Genomic DNA, 23,263 nt, shown 5'->3' on the forward strand with positions numbered 1-23,263 from the left:
GGGGGGGAAGGAACTGAAGCCTTGGGCGCACTGGGGCAGGAGATGCAGCGGTAGGGGGGGCTCCTTGGGTACCGGCGGGCAGGAGGGCAGTGCTGCGGGGAACCCCAGTGCCCCCCAGTGTCCCGGGAGGAAGAGCAGAGGGGGTGATGGAGGGGGAACGCAGCGGCACGGAGACAGACCCTGCAGAGGGGAGCGGCAGTCCTGGGAGAGGGGTGAGTGCCCCCCAAAACAGGGCACCATAACCCACCCCCGTGGGACGGCTGGAGGATCCGTAGTGCCACAGGGGCAGGAGAGGGGGGCTGCAGGGCAGGGAGTGCTGCCGGGGAGTGCCGCTGGAATCAGGGCTCCCTTGTCCGCGAGCCCGAGCACGGGAGGAGAAGAGCGCCCGGGATCCTTGGGCTGCGATGCTGCGTGCCAGTGGCAGCGGAGAGGGATGCAGGAGCCTTTGTAGGGAGAGCAGCGCCGAGCGGAGCCGCCGCCGAGGAGCCGAGCAGGCCCCTGGTGCTGATGTTGTCATCTGTGTCTCTGTTGTGTATTATTTCCAGCTGATTGGTAAAGATGGAAAGAGGGAGAGGAGGAGGAGGAGGAAGGAACCTGGGGGGCTCTGGCCTGCACAGAAACATTTATTCCCAGTCCCAACAGCAGTACCACTACCCGGCCTCCTCCCAGGGGAGCTGCATGGAGATCCAGGAGCTGGCCTCCAAGAGGGTGGACATCCAGAAGAAGCGATTTTATCTGGATGTGAAACAGAGCTCCCGCGGCCGCTTCCTGAAGATTGCCGAGGTCTGGATAGGAAGGGGCAGGCAGGACAACATCAGGAAGAGCAAGCTGACCCTCTCCTTGTCCGTGGCTGCCGAGCTGAAGGACTGCCTGGGGGACTTCATCGAGCACTACGCCCACCTGGGCCTGAAGGGCGGCCATGGCCACCGGCACGAGCACAGCAATGACAAGGAGCAGCATCCCCGGAGGCGGCCGCAGCACCCGCCGCCTTCGCCCCCGGTGTCCGTGGGCTCCGAAGAGCCCCCTCACAGCGTCCTCAAAACGGAGTACATCGAGAGGGACAACAGGAAGTACTACCTGGACCTGAAGGAGAACCAGCGCGGGCGCTTCTTGCGGATTAGGCAGACCATGAGCAGGGGACCTGGCATGATGGGTTATTTTGGCCACAGCTTGGGACAGGAACAGACGATCGTCCTCCCGGCACAAGGGATGATTGAGTTCAGGGATGCTTTGGTCCAGCTGATTGAAGAATATGGCGAGGGGGACATAGAGGATCGCCGGGGGGGAGGTGACGAGCCCCCGGAGCTCCCCGAGGGCACCTCCTTCCGAGTGGACAACAAGCGCTTCTACTTCGACGTGGGATCCAACAGGTACGGCATCTTCCTGAAGGTAAGTGAGGTGAGGCCGCCCTACCGTAACACCATCACAGTTCCGTACAAAGCGTGGACACGGTTCGGGGAAAATTTTATCAAGTACGAAGAAGAGATGAGGAGAATTTACAACAGCCATAAAGAGAAAAGAATGGATGCCAGAGGGGACAGTGGTGAAGAGCAAGAGGGTCTGGAATAGAGTGCATTGGACAATTAACCAAACAAAACAAGCAGAAATTGGTGAGAGGGACTGACCTATAGTAATTCCAAGTTGCCCCAGTTTTTTGTAAAGTCCTTTTCTGGTAGTTCTTGCTAACTCCAGTACGTAATGTTATAGGAGTCTGGTTATCACGTTAAACTATGCCCAAAACATCTCCGTGTGTCTTAGGAAAGGACCAACCTCCCGAGTTCGTATGAGTCAGCTGCTTCGAGTGTTGGAGACTGGAAGTACGAGTATCAGCACAAACAAAATCTGGCACCCTGACCTTTAAATAGTCTAGAAAAGGCTTGTGTTGCACTTAAACACGATACAAAAGTACCCCCACCCTGAACCTTATGATGAAATGTATCAGTTTCTGCTTATCACGAGTTTTTCAGGACTGGCTTCTGCCCGTGCTCGGTCCAAAGGCCGAGCAGTGTCACCGTAGAGCATTTATGGCAAAAATCAGCTCCACGTGAATCGCTGGTCTGCGTGGGAGGAGGGAGAGAGGTTTTAAAGTTGGCATCTCCTGGTTGTTGAGTTGGAAACAATAGTCTGTTTATGGGTAAAATCTCGGTAACCGGTCAGACCTCAGTCACGTGCTGGTGAAGGGCAGAAGATCTGTTCTTCATTCTGTAGTTTTGTGCTGACCAGATAACCTGAGTATCCCAGGACAGCGGAGTGCTCAGCCGTCTGAATTAATGGCAGTGAATAATAACCCACTCCTCATCTCCGTGTTCTGCCCGTTCGAGGCCGGTGATCTTTCTTTTCATTTTTAACACATTTTGTCCAAAATTTCAGAAGGTATTTTTGTAGGCGTTCCCACAGGCGACTGTGGAGCGGGTGTTGGGAGGTGGAGGGAATGCCGCGACCGAGGCTCCCGGCTTCCCTTCCAAATCAATGCGCTTGGGATGTTACCTGTGCAAGGAGAGCATCTGGGTGTTTTCCTCCTCCTGCCATGAGGAAGACCTTTGGGGTGTTTGGTGCACCACTGGATTCATGTAGGAAGGCATCCCTTTCGTGCTCACCCGTGGCGCGTTTCGGAAGCTGTGGTGGATGCCCTGCTGGGTTTTCTGCCGTGTTGATTGTGGATGGTGCTGGGGAGACAACATCCATGCCCTGCCATCACCCCCTTCCTCCCCGCTCGGAGCTGGAGCTGTCCTTGAGCAGCTCCAGTCCTGATCGCCTGCCCCATGGTTTCGGTGTCATCCTGGAGTCTTTGTGATGTAAATTTTAAATCTCATGATACTAACTCTCTGCCTGGAGGGAGAATGTGTGCAATTACCTGGTTGGGAGGTTGATGAAAGATTTTGCGTTTCTTAAAACCATGAGTATTTATAACATAAGGGGCTTGTCCAGCCTTTGGGCAACCAGCTCCTTCCCCCTGAACCAGTGGGAGTTTGACTGAGCTCCAGGTACTTCTAGTAGCGTGTTGCTCACCTTTAAGATTGTTTTAAGCAGGCATTACCATGTCTGATGAGATATTTGTAATCACTCAAATTGTGTCATTACAGAGTGGCCTAGTGTGCACGTGGACCAGCTATTTTTCCATGCAACCATGACATGCTTTATTTTTGAACCTTTTGAGAAACATCTTTATCTCCAACCAGACTGTTCACCACTCTGAATCTGGAGCCACCTGCACACTGCTTGGCCACACTCAATCCGAATGCTGTTGCCTGTTAATGTCATAATGAGAAAGGTTGGGGAGACAGGGTTGGGAACCAAGAGGATAAATCTGGACTTTAGTTTGGGTACTAAAACTAGTCAATCTGTTTTAACTTTAAAAAAAGAAAAAAAAAAAAAAAAAAAGAAAAAAAAAATAACAGCTTGCACCAAAGTCACCAAAGAACCTTTAGGAAAATGTTACGGTTGTGACAAGAAGTAAGAAAATTCATTTCACTGTTTTAGGTGATTCCCCCTTTAAAACCACATATAGCAGTTACAGCAACCAAGCCTTTGGCTTAGTGTCAAAAACTCCCATCCCTTTCTCCATAGGTTGCTCTTTCAGGTCCCTGTTCAAACCTGGAAGAGAAGTTTTCGCTCCATCACTCGAACAGCCAGTGGACCGTGATGAATCAGCGGGAGTTGTGCAGGATACTGGTTCATCATTGCTCTTAGGGCTTTGGTCCCAATGGTTTTAACAGGTCAATTAAAAACAACCCCACAAAAACCCACTTTAAAAGAACTCTACATCCTGTTATGGTGTGAAACCAGAATTTAGTGAATGAGTCGTCGATGCGTACGTTAGCGTATCGCTGACTGCTGCTGCCCGTCACAGTGCCTGAGGTAAAAAATTCACTTCTAGTCCAACAAACCGGAGCTATGAATGTACAAACTTTTTACCCTCTCCTTCCCGTTTCTATGTGGCGTTCCTCCCCTGCGAGCTCGGCATCTCCCATCCCTGCCCGCCTTTGCCTCAAGGGATCGTAAAAGCTCCTCGGTTGGAATTAGCCTGAGTGGCCACGTGTGTTGTAAGTGCTCATGCCTTCCCTGTGTTCCTGTAGTGTTGGTGAGGAAATTACTCGTGATTGGAAAGGGATGTTTTCTTCACCGTTTTAAAAGGAAAAAAGGATGCAAAATGGCTTTCCTTATTGCTGCCCATTTTTAAAAAAACCCTTTCTCTTTTGTTAATTAATTGGCCTTCCAATGCCATTAGTTTGTTGTAAATATCACCCAGGAATCCAACGACTGCTGGCTGCCGGGCCAGCCTTGGTTCTGGCACGCACGTATCCTGTAGGATCTGCTAATGCATTTATTCCCCTGGCACGGGATGCACCTTAGTATCCAAACCTGGATCGGGATCTTCATGTTCATTGCCGATCACTCATGGGTAGACCAGTGGCTGTGGGTTTCCATCGCAACGGAAAACACTGGTGTTCGCAGACGTTGGGCTGGAGGATAACAGGTTTGCACGTGATGGGAAGCAGATGTTGGGTTGGAGGGTAGTAGGGATGCGCTCGGAGTGTAGCAATGCAAAACTTGAACGGTGAGATTCGGAAACGGGTTCCTTTGTATTTTTGGCAGCGCGTCTTCAGCTTCCCAGAGCAGTGACCATGCGGGCTGCTGGCGCCCAGAAGGGCCCAGCGAGATGCTCGGGAACACTGAATCCCTGATGTGTTTTAAATGTTCGTTCCTGACGCCCTGAAACTGCCATGTCCCTTAAACTTGAGAAAACACAAGCTTATTTGCACTAGAAAGAACGGCCAAAAACAATCCTTAGGAGGACAGGGTGAAGAGCACCGGTCTGAACCTCTTTTTCTCATGAGAGAATTTCCTATTCAAGCCCTCACCTCTGTTTTGAAATTGTATGGTCCCGGCAGAAAGTCTGTCAGTTGAATTATTAAATCCTAATGCACTTTATATTGTGTAAATAATATTAGGAGCACATTTCTGCTCCCGCTCCGGTAAGGGGATGCTTTGGTAACGTAGTCTAATGCTGAGAGAAGCCGTCTCCTGCATGCATGTGTCTGTTAGAGACCTGTTGATCCTGCTTGGTCCAGCTCCGCTCGTATGTTAGAGGAGGACAGGCTCTGTATTGAGGATCCTCTCAAACCACCAAGAGTGGGATGATAATTTGGTTTTTTAAATTGCAATGTGCAGAGCTGCTGAGCATCTTCAGCTCCGCTGTCGCAGCGGCTCCTCGCCCCTTCTGCAAACTGGGCCCCCCCATGTTGCTGTCGAGGCTTAAAACCGAGCTTTGCGCTTGTAGCCTTGACAAAGCCAAGTCCAGCAGCTGCCTTGTACCTGGCTTTCTCTGCTGCTGCTGCAAAAGGTGGGGTGATCCCTGAAAAGCTTATCCCGGGTGGAAGGGGCTGCGGGGGCTTCCCCTGCCTTGCAGCTGGGGGGATGTTGTGTTGAGTCCGGCCCATGGAGCCGGCTTTCCTGGTAAAGTACAGAGCTATGGAAGGGGTGGGAAGCATTTTGCACTGGTGTGGAGAGGGCGACCCGCTGGGCGCTGCGGGGGGATGGTGAAACCCTCCCTTGCAGGTTCCTCGCGTGGAGTCTGGATGGACGATGGACTTTACCCAGCGAGAAGCTGCAGTGGTTATTGGTATCTACTCGTCGTCGTAAGTGTTTCTTATCTGTATCCGATATATACCAGTTCATATCCACGTATAGGCATTAATATATTTATGTGAGTATATTGTAGCCTGTAGTAGCTCGTAGCGAAATAACCTTATTTATCTGAAGTGCAGTCTGAGGAGGGGACATCTGCTCCCACCACCGGTCTGGATAAATGTTATTCTGCCCAGAGCTGTGTGCGAGCTCTTGGCCGCAGCCCTGGTAAGAATTCCATAGGTTTTCGGCAAGGCTGCAAGGGAAAACGTAGTTAAAAGAAAGCAAAGCTCTTCCTTGGAGGCGTCATTGAGGCAAGGTGAGAGCTGTAAAGAAGAGGCAGCTGCCGGCCACGTCATGTCTCCATGCCATTTTACAACCCCTGGCTCTGCAAATCTGCACTGCCATGTTCGTAAAATCCCAAGCAGAAATATTAAAATCCTGTCCTTTATACAAAAAGGAACCCCCAAGCAATTACCAAAATCAATGTCAGCACATTTTTTTTTTCAGCTACAGATGTCTAGTCTGATAATTGCATCATTTTTTCCCCCCTATGGCCTATTGAAGTGACCTAAACTCCCAGGGAAGGGAGTTGGTGGTGGTTAGGAAGCCTTCTGCTTGTGTGACTTGCAGTCCTGTTATCCAATTCTAGTAATTTCTATAGTAGAAAGGAGTCTATTATTGTGTATTTTTACTGGCCAGATTTTGCACCAGGTCAAAAATTACTTAATAAGCGTTTTCAGTTCCATGGCATTCCCATTTTTGCTGTACATACACTAGATATATATGATTTATGAAAGAATTCCTGAAGAAAATTAGACCTTCTGTTTGATTTTCTATGCTGCTTACTCCAAAATTAAGTTGCCCTTTATTTTTAATGACTTAACATATTGTGATGTTTAAAATTCACCTTTCCCCTCCTACCCTTCCATTCCTTTCAAGTAAAGGTTGTGCTTGAAATTAAGAGTTTATGCAAGAAAGAGTGGAATTAAAGGCTACACCATAAGCTGTACCCGAGCGTGGCTGTCACCTCACAGCCTTTGCCAAAAAGTATTGTTTGAGGTGCTCTGGTCATGCCTAAAAATGGCCAAATCCTGTCATGACCACAGGAAAAAAGCCCCGGTCAGGGGACGAAGTGCTTTTGGATTTGGGGGATTTGGAAAAAGCTGAAGACAGATCTTTTGCTGTTCTGTTTCTCCAAAACCGGCAGAAGCTTTCATGGGCTGACACCAATTTTTCTTCCTAATATTTTGTCAGCCTGTGTTCAGTTCCCCACCTGCACCTCAATAAAGGCAACAGTATTCTAAAGCATCGAGGTGAAGTAAAATATCAAGAACTCCTGATAGATGACATGGATTAAAAATTGGTTTTCCAGAAATGTCAAAGCATAAATTGAGGTTTTATAAGCCGGATGTCGTTTTGGCATTTCTGTGATGGATGTAATTAGATCACTCCTTCCCCATGCGCAGGGAGGCATCACGCGGAACCTGAACCTGCAGCCTCGGGGCTCTCTCATGTACACCAGCTTCTGGAAAGGTGCAGGTGCCTGCTGGCTTCTCATGTGTGGTGAATGTGGTTGTGTTCCTACTGGCCTAGCCTCGAGGGGCCTGGCTGCCCCCCCCCAATAAAACCGTCATTAGCGACTTGCTAATTCATCTTCTTAATTGCTAGGCTGCGTTGAAACACTTGGAGTGGCACGTGGAAATGGCTAGCTCTGCGCAGAGTAGAAACTTAAAAAGGCACATTCTGTCTTTCAGGGGTTTCAGACCCATCCAACATACCAGTATTAAACAAGGTGGGATAACGGTTCCTGCCTTGGAGTTGTAGGTTGGACACGCAGACAGTCGGGTGGATTTCTTGACCGCAGTGGGGGAAATCCATCCTGCAGACAGGAGTTTGCGTCTGTTCTTCGTCGTGATCATTTGCCACGCAGAGATTAATTGGAGGCAAAGATGGCCCTCGGTGGCAGCTGCTGGCAGCCGGTGAAAGCCGAGGCTCCGTGCCCAGCCCCACTCGGCACCGCGCTGGCACAACATCTGTGAATTCATGTGTGGGCACAAATGAACGCAGAGGCAAGGGAGAGAGGAATATTAGAGATATATATGCACGGTCATATTACAAATACTCGTTTCCCCCCTGTTTCCAATAGGTCCTTCTCTTTGACATATTAAAACGCTATCCGTCGTCTTTCCTGTTTCCCATATCGGAGGTGTTCAGTGTGCAGTAGGAGCAAGATGGGTTTCACAAGCAATATCAACATACTCTACTACTAACCTTAAATCTTTACACTAGAAATTGCATGCAATAGAATCTGCATTTCAAAACAGCACAGAGTATGTGGGATAAAAGACACGGGTTAACCCCAGGCTCTTACAAGTATTCCCATCTGGTCCTTGTTGGGAGCACATGTTGTTGGCACAATGCAGAGGGAGAGGGGGAGTAAGAGCAGAGATAAGTGCTTCCCACCGAGGAAGAGGAACGAAAAGGCAGGAGGGGGCGGAGGGAAGCGAGGACAAGATGCGTGCTCCAGGGAATCATAGAGCATGATGATGGTTTTATCTGTAGTAGGAGGAATAGGCGGCACCTTCAGCGCTGGAGTCCCACAGAGCTGGGGAAGGAGACACAGATCCTAATGCTCCACTCGGGGACCAGGGTGGTTCTTCTGGGCTGGTTCTCCTTCCTCTTTGGGAACAGTAACACGCTCTGCAAGTGTCTAATCTTGCCAACAAACCCACCGGGGCCAAGCGTGTCCAATGGGTGGAGTTAACTGCTTTTACAGCTCACTCTTTGAGACTCACGTGGCTTGGCTCTTGCTGAGCTGGGAGGCTTGCCCTGGAATACCTGCAGAAGGTTAGGGGAGCACACAAGTGTTGGTGGCCTGTAAGGTTTGCTGATGCCATCCCAATTTATGGATGCTCGCGTGTGCTTTTCACCAGAGCCTTGCTCCGCACGCTGCATTGGCTGCCTCCTGCTCCAGGAATGAGTGACGGAGTGTTGTGTGTTATCGATGGGGCGGCTGCTCTTTTCCATTGCAAAGGAAAGCTGTCGGTGAAGGCTGGAGGGGACCAGAGGGGAAAGAAAGTGGCTTTCAAGAAGAAATCTCGTGCCTGTCTTTGCAAAGGGGTTTGTGTATTTTCTAACAAGTCTCTGCGGATGATCACCACTTGTACCACCTTTGCTTTCCTGGGCCGGGCACTCTGAGGTCTGAGGTGCAGCAGGGGTCGGTGTCAACAGCTGTCGAAAGCTGTGCTTTGAACCAGTGAAGTGCTGGAGTAATTGCCTGGACTCTGGGAAAGCTGTCAGTGTGTGGAAGCTGGGCCTCCTGATAATGGAGATGGGATCACTTTGGCTTTATCCTGCCTGTGCCTGTGTTCTCCACTGCTAAAAGGGGGTGGATGACACCTCCCTACCTCAAAGGGTTGCGAGAGTTCTTGTGATGATCTGATACTGATCAATACCGATGATATCCGAAAGCGAGACGGGGAGAAATTTGGGATGAAATGTAGTGTTTGGAAGGTTTGGAACCTACCTGACTCTAAACTTGAATTTGCAAGTGCAAAGGTGCCTCTAATGGTGTGTTTCAGGGCCAGGTACAGAGCAAAAAGCATCCATATTTTTCCCAAGTTGAACAACCTGGAAAAAATCTGCTCTTTCAAATCTCCCATGCTGGATATATGCCCAGCTTCCCTCCCTAAGCTATTTTGCCCTGCTTCCTCTCTGATACTTCTCCTGCTGTCCAGTCCACGTGTCCCTAGCTTCCATCTAATTCTATAGCTTTTTGCCTTACAGGCCATGCTCTCCAGAGGAGTTGTAAAAACAATTTGGTTTCTCCCCTGCTGCAGCTCTTACACATAACTAAAGGCTGTTGTCATGTCTCTTCTGCATCCTTTCCAAAGGAAATACAAAATCTTCCACCAAGGGTAATTTTTAGCCCTGGTTGTGTTCTTGTTGCTTTCTGATGAGTCTGTTCAAACACAAATGTAAGGAAAGCATCAAGTGACAATATAAGCTCCCTGTGCCAGCATGTTTGGAAATACAGGCTTTCCCTTATGTTCCTAAATCTCCCAGGATTGTGTGTACTCATCATATGAAGAGTCACAGAAATATTGGCATGAACTTTCCCTCAGTAACATTTTTAGTGCGAGGAGATCTGAGAGTTTTGTGTAGGTCTAACCAGGGAGAAGCTCCTCCTGTCCCACACTGTCACTACTCGACATGCATATTCATCCCAGCACCTTCCAGAAGGGCATTTAGGCATATGACCAACATGTGTCAGGCAGCTATTTCCTCCCTCCTCTTCCTAGGGAAAAGGCTGGATGTGCCAATGCAGCCCTGGTATTTTTAACGTAAATTAATTATCCCTGCTGTTCCATGTTAAAGGGTGAGCGGGAGCACGTCGTGTGCTGGCAGCAGCGGACCCCGACGGCTTTGCAGCACGAGAGCAAACCTCAGGGCTCACAGGGAGCTGAGCCCGGCGCTGGCATTGTTCCCACCGCTTCCCTTGGCAACTGGTGTTGAACAGGAGCTGTTTTGTCTCTGGAAGTTCCCCCTGGACCTCTTGCTGTTTTGCAAATTGTCATTTTTACTGTGGGCATGGAGGAGGTTGCTGTGCTGCTGCCTAGTTGGGAAGTACCTGATGTAAAAGCAGAGTCTTTCTCTCCTCCAGGAAGCTGGCAGGGGGAATCTAAGGCCAGAGACCTTAGGTTTTGGGAGAGAAGTGACGGAGCAGTACTCTGGAGTAAATGCACCTCAGTGTGCAGTCAACAGAAGTTTCTGTTTGGGTTGTCTTCACGATAGCTGCTTTTTCTTTCCTTCTAGATGTTTGAGCACTCCTGAGATCTCTATAGGGCTGCCTAGAACAGGAATTTGTGAGGGAACTGATCTGCCTCCAAGGACGGTCTCTCTCCTGAGACTCCAATAAACATGGCAAAGTGTTTGAAGAGTGGAGCATTGTGCTGGTGGCACTTTTAGAAGAGTTTTTCCCAGGTAGATGTCACAGCACAGATGAGCAGAGGCTGCTGACAGCCAAGGACAGAGGGCAAGGGTTTGATCTAGTTCTTGGCAGTAGGATTTATCCTAGATTCAACAACTCAGTTAATGTGCACATCCCTGTAGTAAGTGATGAGGTGTTTTAATTTCAGCATTTTTAATAATCCCCCCCATCCTGGTAAAATTAGAGTTTTTTGGCTGAAATGTTTACCTATAAGCTGAGACTAGGCACCGTGTTTCACAAGGTGAACCTAACTTCTGTGCCTCTTACCTCAGAGCGTATCCTTTAAGGCTGGCATTTTATTTCTTGCTCCATCTGTTTGCAGAACATCAAGGTCACTAAAGCAGCACAGGCAGCAACCCCTGTAGGTGTTCATATAGCTCAGTGCATAGGGACATTCTCCTCTCACTTTGCCCGCAGGGCCTGGTCCTGCTTATGTTGTTCCTTTTCCCCGTTGGATCACCAAGTTCATGTCTTGTGCATGACCTGGCTTGAGGGCCCCAAATCTCTTTTCTTCTTAGAAGTTCAGCACCTTTTTCTTAAGCTTTTGTTACGAATCCCTCTGGAAATGTTGTGCAAAGCCCGAATGTGCCTTGGTTCCCTCCGTCCCTGTGCGTTTGCTAACTGCTGCGGCCAGTGTAGGAAAAAAGATGTGGAGCTGGTTATATTTTGCCCAGATAGTCGTTTTGCTCTGTTTTGGTGTGTTTTGGCCTTAACCATTCCAGGGATCCTGTTCTGCAGCTCTCACATGCTTCTGCAGCCGTTGCATGGGTGGTGGGGTTCTGGCAGATGTTACCTCTAGGCTGGGGCAGATTCTTGGGGTGAAGCTGCAGCAAAGTGAGAGTTATTTAACCATGCAGTCATTCCCTCAGGGATGGCTCCCATGTCGATTAGGGTTGCATGAACCAGTTACCTGGGGCACATTTGATCCTGTGCTGACGGCAGACTCGCTGCTTCCTCCGAGCAGCCGGCGCGCACCATCTCGCTTGTAGGCAATGTCTGACAGCTTCCCCAGGGATGAGCTTTGCTGCATCTGCTGCAAGTGCTGCTCCGAGCTCAGGCTCTTCCTCCCCACCACAGCTCAACGGCATGCCTGGATCCTTTGTTACGTGTAACCTCAATTTGGTTTCTTTGCACGGTGCCAGGATTTCATTCTCCCCAGGACATTTAAATGGGGTGCAGAGTAATTAGAGTCACTTTTCTCTGCATGTGTAACAGCAAGTGCTTCCAAATCAGTTTAGGAATCGACCCAGGGGTTTGATGTGGGTTAGTAAATTCAGGCACGTGGGATGAACATGCCCACAGCAAAGTGAGTATGAAGATGTGGAGATAAGAGCTGTGCCTCTGCCAAGCTCCTGTCTACTCTCTGACAGTCCTGTACGGACTCCAGTTGCTGCAGTGGGGAGGCACCAGGACCAGGGACCACCAGAGCCTGCCAGTAGGACCTGGGTCAAAGTGGCAGCAGAGACCTGAGCTAGGCAAGGGACCGCCACCCACAGGTATTGTGTATCCCATTATAACTCAAAGGGAAGGTGTCAACAGCTTTATCCTGGGTATCACAGGAGCCCAACTCTTTCATCCTCCCTTTTCCGCCTCGTGGGACTTTCGCCTCTTGCCTGGTGCATCCACTTTGGAGAGCCTACAGACATGTCTGTCCTGGGATCAGCATATGCTGGCATGCAGTGTGCACGTAATCCTGCTGCATGCCAGGCCCCTCTCCTTAGCAGCATTTATTGCTGATGTCAGCACAGTCATCCCTCAGTGCTGCCAGGGGTAACCCTTCGAGCTAACCACTGATAAGTTCCTTCTAGCTGTCTTACTTTAAAAAAAGAAGTATAAAAAGAAGAGGGAGGTGCTGGAGTCGCCTGATGAACGTTTTCATGGATGCTGCCAGCTTTTTACTGTGGGTTACCTTGGTGAAGGCATATTACAGAGACTTTTCCTTTTAAAAACAGCTTAAAACTGTCTGTTTGGCAGTGTGTGTTTTGTGCTGATACGTGTGAAACTCCAAGAAAACCCCCAATCCAGAGCACGAGGCAGAGGTGGTGCCCACTTAACTCCTGCCTGCAGCATCAAGCTGCAGTTTAACCTGTTGCTTTTCACACCTTTTTCCCGCTCTTAGGAGACACCTTCTAAAGCTGGGATAACCTCCCTAAACCTCCCTCCTCAGGCTCTCCACCGAGGGAAGTTCACCCTCCTCCTCCCCACTGCAGCCCTTGAGCTGTTGCAATAGCCCTTGAGGTGCTCTCTCGTGTTGTTAAAAACCCACACCGGCCTCTTCCTCTCAGCGAGGCTGAAGATGCTGTGCAAAACAAAACAAGCAAGAGGCCACAGTATGGGGATTTTTCACTTGCCTCAGCCTAAAAACCAGCCTCCTCCAGTCTCTCAGTCTTCCAAGAGCTTCCCACCTTTCTAGCCAAGCAGTTTGTTTGCTAGAAGAAAAATTGGTAGCTTTGTGCTAGCAATAACTGGAGTTCTCTTTCACTAGTGGAGGCATTTTCTCCTTTGAATTCTGTTTGAATGCAGAAACTATTGTGAAATGAGAGTGGTAATAATCAGGAAAGGGGAAAGCAGAGTGTTCCTCGGGATAGGGTTTGATACAATTTGAAGCTGCTTGTGGAAGATTGGCTGGAAGGTAAACTGATTTGAGCTAAAAAAGCTGGTGCTGGTAAAGTGTCTTAGTGACTCTTCAGCCGATGGTCCAAAATAGCTTTTTTGTGGCCTCTGAACTCTAGGAAAGATAACTGGATTTTTGATCTTAGATTGAAGGGGCAATTTCTGCTGGAAGAAACTTGTGTTCTTTAGAAACCATCTCAGGCTGGCATTTACTGTCAAAAACATTGCATGGAAACGGACAGAAAACAAACCAAAAATTGCACGTCTGAGTCAACCCCAGGCGAGCCTTGCAGGGCGCTCTCGCTGAGCTAGCCAAGCATCCAGAATTTGGGATAGATCGCCGTTGTCATCCACCCTTCTGCCTCCATGGCCACCAGAATTTCCCATAGACTCCTGTGGGGGTGTGATTAGTCAGGAGCTCCTGTTTTTGCAGCATCCTGGGCTTGATCCATTAACTGTAGAGGTGTCGTGGCCCCAAGGAAAAGCGTTCCCCTCCAACATTCCCGTGTTGTGTCGGAGCTGCGGCGCCCGTACCAGGTGGTGGTTGCTGAGGTGGGTATTGAGTTAGAGGGGTGCGTTTCCAGAGCAGTGCTTGGTCACCAGCTGTTGTCCAGGACTCCGTGGCTTTTAGTACAGCAGTAAAAAAAAAAAAAGCCTTTCTCGTTGAATTTCAAGTCAGGGGCCTGTTTTCTGCCAAGCTACCCCCCGTCGTTTCAAATGTATGTTATTCTCCTTTTCTTTCCACTGGTCCCGTTCTGCTCCGCTCAACAGCTGCTGCATTTAATCCCAGAAGCTGCAGTTGGTAGGGAGCAAAGTGATCTCCATATAACCTCTCTCTTACTCATAAGCGTGCATTATGAAGCTTAACCGATGGTAATAAAATGTTTTGCTTTCAACATGCTGTCCCTGTGGTCCAATGTTCCTGTCTTCAGGCTCCATCATTACAGCGGGGCGATGTATCGGAGCTGTTCTGCTGCTCCCCAGGAATGTGCCTGGGAATGCTGGATGTAGGCCTCATGGATACCCGGTGAGGAGAGACGGAGAAGGTGGAGCAGAGCCCTTTCCATGGACGGTGGCATCCCAGGGTACAAGCAGCTCTTGGAGGAAGATTGCGTCTTGACAGTCCAGGAAAGAGGCGCTGGGGGTCTTGCTTGGCTGAGACCCAAGTGCAGGTTCCTGTCTCCATAAGATTGTCTGGCAGTGCAATCTGGTGTGAGAGCCTCTTCAGGGACCGCGGCGCTACGTGGGGGGAGCGGGAACAGATTGCAATCCTGCTGCTTGGTTGGCTTTTCTTCATCCCTTTCACAACCACTCTGCAGGTCCATGGCTTTATTTGGCTTTTTGTGTTTCCTGCATACTAAAAAAGGGCATTTTCATGCCATCCTGCACGATGGATGTTTTTGTCCAGGGGGGAAAAAGGATGTTTCTCATCCACGTTTAAGTAACCATACAAAATGTGGAAAGTCTGCTTTAGGAATTTCATTTTTGTTTACACACCATTGATGCTTTTATTAAAAGCATCTTTTCACATATAAATAATTTAGAGGTAATATGATTTTCCTGCTCTAAACCGAAAGCAGGGATTTCAAAGCAGGGATCTCCAAGCATCATTTCTGTATCACGGTGGGTTGCATTAGCCCTACAGCTGTTTTTGGTTGAACAGGATGGGGTTTTTCCATATTTGAGGTTTATAGTGTTTGGTTTCAAAGAGGAATTTCCCAGACAGAGCCCCCCAGAAGGTACCAGAATATATGGCTTTGTCAGGCAACGATAACAGCTTTTTTCTGGAGATTGCCATTTTGTAAATAAGCTTCTTCTCGAGCAGCACGGCTACAGCTACGAAAGATGGATGATTATTTCTTCCCAGAATGGGTCTTGCGCTGCAGGATCTGGTTTTTATTGCAATAATTAGCATAGAATTAAAAATGGCCCCGCATCTCCAGTTTGCACTGTAGTGCCTCTGGTACCGAGCAGTCTGGGATGGCGTTTTCCTTGGAAATAGGCTGTGTCTGGGAATCACTTGATTCGCCACTGAAAACCAGTGCACGGATATCTGCAGGCTCCGACGCAGCAAAAGAGTTGCCAGTCCAGGTGGAGGCAGAATTGTAAGGAGTGTCACACACGGGCAATGGTGTATCCATAGGACAAACTAAAGCCGCAAAGATGCAGCACGACGTGTAAACTTCCATGTGAGAGCCGTGCAGGAAATTACTGTGCAATTGGACGCGGTGTCCTAGCATTAGATTTATTATCCGCTTCCAAATCATCTGCCAAAAATCCTTTCAATCGGAAGACAGGAAAGAACATGTTATAAAAAGACGTGGAAAAGGAGTCTTTTTGGCACGGGAGTTTTCAGGCTGGTAACTGTCCATGCCTACAATGTTTGGATTTGGTCTCAACATTGAGGTCAATGCTACTTAAACCTAATGGGATCCCAGTGCCTGCATATGGCACGTGGTGAGATGTGCCAGTCTTGGAAGGTCAGGCTTGAATACAGTCCTGGAAGATGCTTCTTTGCCCTATCTATTGCTCAACGATTGCTTTTAATCCCGCAAGCCTCCAGCGTCACTTAGGGAAAGCGATGGTGTGCAAGCTGGCACACTTTCCCCCCACGATGGACTTGTTCCTTGCTGCTGGGTGGCAGGATCGTGGCCACATCCACGTGCTTGTGTACATTCCCCAGACCTTGCTGCTTTGGCAGCAAGGCTGGATATATCATTCCAGAAGTTTCCTGTCTGGATGGTGGACTAGATGGTCGCGTTTCCCCACTGTGCACCTCGTTGCCCTCCTCACTGCGGGGCACTGCCAATCTCACACTGCACTTCTCCAGCTCCCACATCTTTTCCAGGCTCCTTTCTTCCCAGCTGTATGCCTGCAAAGATGGATCTACATCCATATCCCCTGTGTGCACGACCTTGCTTTTTGCGTGTTAAATCCGGCTCTTTCTGGCAGGAATGGAAATAAGTGACCTGAGTTTGTAGCTCTGTTTTTACCCCTGGGATAGTAGTGTTCTCTGCTTCTGGAAAACCATCTCCCTAGTGCTTGGTCTCTGATGAGGAACATGTCTGCATCTGTACCTGCAACATCCCCAACATATCCTGTCAGCTCCAGCAAGTCAATACTTTTGACTTAAAAAGAGCTTTCTACATAAAAAAGATCTACACCCGCTGTGGACACACCAGATGTTGCACAGACAGATGGTGCCTTGTACAACGCTTGGGAGAGTTGGTGGCAATGCATGCAGGGCCCAGGGAGCCACTTTGCTGTTCCGTGACCTTTTTTTGGGGTGCCTGCTGAAACATAGTGAGAACTGAAGGTTCTGCTTTCCCCCTTTCTCATTTGGTACTTTTGTTTTGGGAGAAAACACCCTATTTTTGCAAGTGCTGAGCTCCTGAGGTAAGGGGGTGGGAGGGCACTGCTGGAGCATGTCCCAGCTTACAGGGAAACACTTCCAGCCTAGGGTGAGGACTGGGACCAGCACAGTCATAGCAGGGGGGTTTCCTGCGCTCTGTTTCCAGCAAGCGGAGCCATTGCTTTTCTAGCACAGGTGTAAAGGTAGGGCTGGGTGATGGGGCAGTTGGTGCGAAGTGTGTGTTTACAGAAAGAAACGGGAGCGCCTGTCATCTGTTGGGATGAATCCTCCTTTCCCAGCTTCTTTCCAGGAGCGTGCTGATCCAAAGTCCTTCGCTGGGGCTTTTTTCTTCATGAGAATGTTAATAAGATCAGTGTTTACCAGACCGCCTTCGTCGTCTCGTCCTTGCATACATTGTCCTTTGACTGGTAGGGTGGTTAAGAGAAACAAGCCAGCTGAATGCATGGTCAGAAAGCTACAATTAACGAAGCAGACCACAAATAAATAGGGAAAAAGGCTAAGCTGTAAGATAGCGTGTAAGAGGAGGCAGTCTGCCTCTGTAAAGTGCATGAGAAGCATTGGCCAAGCTTGTTGCAGGCACTGGGCAAGGCTGCTTTCGCTAGACTTTGAGTATCCTAGTTGCAAAGACTTGTCAGTGTTCCAAAAGGCTCTTGGTTTTGGAGTGGGTCGTCTTTTGTTTTCCGTGCGCTGTGACCACTTGCTTCCCGAACGGGTTCGTAGTGATGGAGTTAATGGAGCTGTTCTTTATAGTAATCTGAAAGGTGTCAGTCGTTTGCTCGTGTGTGTTCACAAGCTGAGCCGTGGCGTTGCGCGTCCCTCCGCAGTGGTGTGATTTGAAGCACTCCTGGTGTGGCATGTGCAGTTGCAGTGCTGTCTGTTTTTAATTTCCCCCCGGGCTACCCTCCCCGTGTTCCCCCCGTGTTTCGGACACTGAACCAAACTGATGTTGGGACTAGCACTTTAAGTACTAGTAGTCACTTTGCTTCGGACTAAACTGAGCACTGCACTTTTGTACGTACTGTTAGCACTGAGTTTTGAACTCTCTTCTTTTCCCCATCTATTTACCCTCCTAGGCGCAGTGTGAATTACGTAGGGGCCATCAGAAGAAAATTTTGAGGTGTGTTGGACCACTGTCTGGTGCCTGATTTCCATTACATATCCATTAGCGACTTGATAGTAGGGAATTTAACCCATCCAAGCTTATTTTACACGGCAGAACCAACACCCAAATCACTGACATCCAGGCAGACGTGGTTGTTGTAAACTTCGAGGTCGCCCGGAGACCCGAGCACATGGCTTTTAAAAACACCAAAGATACAGGAGAAGTCTCAGAAGGGATCGGGATGGTGCAAGATCATCTCCTCGACACCTGGAACTGAGTGCAGTGAGAGGCGTAGGGCAGACACTCTTGTGTCTGGTGCGAGACCCCAGTGAGTCCATGGGACAGCCCAGTTCAAACCAGTCTGAGATCCTGGTACCAATAAAGGCTGCGCTCAAGCCACTGCAATAAAAGCCATCATTGTGCCTGCACTGGAAATGCTGTTGGGATTGGTCGTGGGCTTCAACTGCAAAAGGTATTTTTAAGTAAATAAAGATTTACAGACGATTTAGAAGATGGAGCATAATAACCCTGGGGTTTGCTGCTGAATTTCAAAAGCGTTGTCAGGAGTTGATCAGCTCTCGTGCTCAGAGGCAGTTCAGATGTGCTTGCTATTCCTGTTAAATTCCTGTGGTATTTCCGTATGGAAGGCCAGGGATCAGAGCACCCTTGCCAGCAAGAAAGCAGCAGGGTAGAGTTAGTAGGAAACATAGTCAGAAATCTCTAGGATTCGAAATAGGATGGTGATCCCTGGGATGCTTAATAATCTGGGTTTTGATGTCCCAAACCACCCACTCTCAACCAGATGGTGGTGTTGTGCTTCTTTAAAAGCCCTTGTGGGTTTTCCACAGCAGCAAATAAATCATGGTGGGCGTGAGAGCCCCGTGTTTCCTTCACGCCGGGGTATCCGCACTTGGGACTGCTGCTCATCATCCTTGATGAGCCCATAGTCAATCCAAATCTTTCTCTGGCAATCCTCCGTGATGGGAGTTTCTCCCCAGTCACGCTTGATGGATAAACCCTGCCAGTACGGCGTGATCAGTGTGAATGCAGAGAAGGGAATTAGGTCTTCTCCTTCACTGCTACCAAGGGGCCATCATGGAAATAACCTTCAGCAACAAAAAGAAATGGGTGTACTGGGTTTCCTTGTTGCAGCAGATGGAGGAGTTTTCCTAAACAACTCCAGTTTTAGTGGCTGGTTTTCTTGGCTTCCTTCTTCAACAGACCTTCAGGGGCTTGAATATTCAGTGGGTACTGAAGATGGTTAAAACCCCCAAATCTTGAGTAACCCCAAGTATTATGCTTTTACACCCTCTATCACCGGATGTTAAAATATAAATAGAATCCACATTTTGGGTTGGTTTGGTTTCTTCTCTTCCTGCCCCCCCCAAGTTATCCTGCAAGTTTAGCTTTAAAGAAATAGCACCGGGCGATGCTGCTGCTCTGTCTGAGCCCCCAAAATTATAATGGCTGAGGAAACAGCCTCTTCAGAAAGTAGCTCGGTGACTCAGAGCCCACATCCTGCTCACTGTCACCAGGATAAGGGCAAACCATTTGGAAAATCTCCCCCCCAGCGAGCCCACCAGTCTCACTGAGTCCATGGAAATTAAGCTTGGGAGAAAGGGGAATGTGGAACAGGTCTTCTGGTCTTATTTTCCCCCTCAGGTGTAGTTTTTTGCCCCTTGGAGATGGCATCTTATCCTTTGGGAAGGTAGAATTAAGCGTTTTCTCCTGGCCATCACACTTGAGGCCTGAATGCAACTCCTAGCACAGTACCCCTGGCTTTGGAAGGGCCTTCTGGGTGGAAAACAAGGATTTTTAGTTGTTTGGGTTTTCAGATAGCTCATGGAAAGCGCATTGTAACAGCACACAGGCGATGTTTTACCAACCTTTTCTGTTCCTCCAAGAGAGACTTTTTAATTTGCTTCAGCAGTTTAGAGTTCGTTTCCTTGAAAGTCTTTTTGGACCCATGAAAATGCCCTTGAAATGAGTCGAGTTTATCGAAACAAAATTGTGCACACACCCATGCACGCGTGTTCGTGCTTGTCTCCCTGGGTGTGTACCCACATAGAGAAATATATTTTTTCCTGAAACATTCCTTTTTTAATTTTTTCTTTTTTGGGGGTTGGTTTGGGTTTTTTTGGGTTTGTTTCCCCCTGCCCCCCAGGATATTAACCAAAAGGTGTTTTAAAGTCACGGCATGAAAACTCCTAAATGTAAATCTGAGTACCTTGTGATGCTAATTAACAGGTTTTTCCTGAAACTTTATGTGATGCTTAATATTTTCCTTAGGAAGTTTTGTTTAATGTTAGATCATTGTTCTGGAGGATGTTGGTCCTACTGGCATTAAACTAATGGAAATAAAATGCATGTGTTACAAGTGTAGAAACGGTGAAGAATTAAGTGTGAACTTACTGTACGATACTGATTCTGTTTTCAAACAATCTGTTTTGCTGTTCAATAGTTGACATATGGAAATGCCAATGTACTGTAATTCAGCACTTTTCCAATGGACCCTGTTCTCACTACGCCTGAGGGAAGAAGCAGGTTTGGCTCGAGGCCATCTGAACGCAGCCTCTGAACCCTTTTCTCCATGTTTCAGCACCAGAATCGGCCAGGTGGAACTTAAATTGGATGTTTTCTCATCGGTTCGGTGGCTGGCACGGGGCAGAGCAGGGTGGCTCTCCCATCCCCATGGCCAAACCAGGACGATTTTGCAACTTGGTCTGGTGAAAGGTGTCCCTGCCCATGGCAGGGAGGGTGGAATTAGATGATCTGTAAGGTCCCTTCCATTCTGGGATTCTAGGATTCTGTGATTTGGGTGCAGCCCTCGCTGTGGGTGGATGGACTGGTGGCATTGCTCTCCACCAGTGCATCCCCCCAGGAGCCAGGCTGGGGTCGGGCTGTCTGAGCTGGGGTGGGAAAACAGCTGAAGCAATCCACAGTCACTAAAATCCAGTGGCAGGAAGGGATAGCCCACCAGCCACCCCTCTCCAGCCCAAGCCCTCCTTTCCTAGTGCTAACAGGGTGCAAAGTGTTACTTGTCATGTACTGTACTGAAAGGGTTAATTGATCAGTGACTGTATTGTACTGTATGAAAACTCATGAATTGCCTTGTATTGTTTCTAATGGACTGTTCCATGTCTCCCCACTGCCCATTCCCACGGCATCCCCACGTTTCCCAAAGGACGCATGTGCTCAGTTAGGTCCTCCAAACTCTCTGGTGCTAACTCCTCCGTATCCCATGGTGCTTCTGCGGACGCTAACTGACCACATGCCTGTCCAGAGCTTGAAGTTCACCACGTCTTTCTTGTCTGTTTGTATGAAGTCTCACACACACACACACATACGAGAAAAATTAAGGATAAACTTGAATTTGTTTCAAAGCCTCATTGACAATCTAATGTTTTCTATGTCTGCTTTTATTTTGGGATGGTTTTTCTGGAAAGCAGCCCGCCAGCACCTTCACTCTGGGAGGGGATTTCGTCCTGTTCACTCCTCTGGCATCCGAGGTGAGCTGCTCCCTCGCTGGCTTTTCAGCTCAGCCACGGGAGGTTGATCCATCAGGAGCCACTGAGGAAGAGGAGGTGCAGGTGCCTTCAAAGATGCCCAACCCTAAAAAGCAACCAGGAGCCCCGTGACTGCATGATCCAAACATAGGGGGGTGGGCACTGAGGGTCTTGGAGGGGATGAACCCGCCCCTTGCTTAGTGGCAAAAATTGGCTTTTAAGGAGAATCGAGGTAGAAATCTAGAGTCCCAAAGGCGCCTCCATCTCCTCCCAGCATCGCTCATCTCCGCTGGCAGAGGAGCCACCTCCTGAGCCTGAGGTTTTCCAGGTGACACACACCTCAGATGGCATGAACAGGGCCATCCCCTCCAACCCCCCCATCCCGATGCGAGCTGCTTTTTGGACAAAATGAAATCTGACTATATTTTATATCGATTTGAAAACAAAGTCTGATATTTACCCCTGTTCTCAACTGAATTTGCATATTGTTGTTTGCCACGATATTTGTTCTGTCTTCAAATAAATTTGCTTACTTGTGTAGTCTTAACTGTCTGCTCGGCTTCTTACCATCATATTTATCCCTGCTCGAAGGTGCCTGCACCACAGGTCTCCTTTGAGCGCTTCCCAGGGAGGCGAGAAGGAGGTTTTTCCAGGAGGGGGAATCATTTCAGGCTCTAAATGTTTTTCCCTCCGTTATCTCCCATTCATCTCCCTGGGGCTTTTCAATTTGATGATGCCCTTTTCTCCCCCAGTCTTCCATCATCGGATCCTTCTATCCGGGTAAGTGCGTGGCAGAGGAATGGCCGTGTCTCAGCCTGCTTAATTTGAGAGATTGAATTGTTGCTAACACATTTTTTCAGGGTGAGGCATTTCTGACAGCAGTGTTTTGCATTTGGGAACGGAGGGATTTATGGCTGCGAGCGGCCGAGAGCTCTGGGCATCGGCGTCGGCATCCAACGCCGGCTCTTCCTGCACATTGCATTAGCAAGACGTTGGCATCAGTCACTGGAGACATCGCGGCGGAAGGCAGTGCCCTCAAAAGGCTGGAAAACTGATTTGCACATGCGTTTCCAGGGAAGTAATCAAATCAGCCAGGAGGTTCAATGAAAGGAATAAGCAAATATTCCAGATTCGCCTGCGTTTGCTAACAAAACCTGGTGCAAGGCTCGCAGGTTTTGAGGTTCGTCCCCCTCCCCAAAACAGCTATTTGGGGATAAAAATTGTTGCAGGCTGATGCAGGAGGGCATTTTATATTCCCTAAAAGATGCATGTGTGTCTGAGAGGAACATTTCAGGAGGATCCTTGTGAGGGTTTGGTCGCTCTCCTTTCTTTCGGAGTCCATCCCTGTGCGTATGTTACGGCACCAGAGTCCATTTTCAGAGATTCATCCCCCTTCTCCTGGCAGCGTTCCCCCTCTCTTTGCCTCTTTCCTCCCCTCTTGACCTCTCTCTGGCTTTTTTTTCCCAGTATGTCAAGGTTTTGTAATGTTTCCTGCTGCTCCTCACAGTATGAGCAGTGCTGCCTATGGCGATAGATGCCACAACCAGGAAGGAGGGAGGTGAATCCTGTGGGGAGACACTGGGAAAAAGAATCCAGGCTTCACGGAGGGTGCTGCCAGGTATGTCTGCCTCCCATCTGCTTCAAAAATGCTGTGTCAGCACCCCAAAATGTGTTTCAGGGATCAGTGTCCTCGTGGCCCTGAGCAGTCCGGTGCTCCCTTGCACCCTCACGGGGGGTCAGGTGCCCTTGGAGCAGCTCCCGCTGGGTTTGTGCACCCTCAGCTGCTGGCAGAAGGAAGAGCTTCACTGATTTATTTTATTTATTCACTGTGGGGGTGGTTTTTTCCCCTCTCTAAAACACAGGTGCACTGTTAGGAGTCCAGCATTCTTTGGGAAGCAGTGGATAATACCTTCCATAGGCAGTGGTGGCCGTGAGTAATTTTTCTCTGCTTTTTCTCTTGTGTTTTGTGTCACACCCTAAAAAGCCAAGTTTCAGTTGAAAAATCACAAAAATAAGAAAGCAAGATATCCCGGGGGGGGGGGGGGGGG

General features: G+C 48.9%; 1 protein-coding gene across 1 annotated transcript; it reads left to right on the plus strand.

The window, feature by feature from the left end:
• Positions 1-205: 205 nt before the first annotated feature.
• On the plus strand, positions 206-21,762 carry PURG (purine rich element binding protein G). Its single transcript, XM_042026869.1, has one exon. The coding sequence runs from the start codon at positions 559-561 to the stop codon at positions 1,567-1,569; it is 1,011 nt and encodes a 336-aa protein (XP_041882803.1). The 5' UTR covers positions 206-558; the 3' UTR covers positions 1,570-21,762.
• The last annotated feature ends 1,501 nt before the right edge of the window (positions 21,763-23,263 follow it).

The sequence above is a fragment of the Corvus kubaryi genome, unplaced genomic scaffold (assembly GCF_017639235.1).
Source record: "Corvus kubaryi isolate FWS band 111438036 unplaced genomic scaffold, C.kubaryi_AGA036_p1.0 37292, whole genome shotgun sequence".
Classification (NCBI taxonomy): domain Eukaryota; kingdom Metazoa; phylum Chordata; class Aves; order Passeriformes; family Corvidae; genus Corvus; species Corvus kubaryi.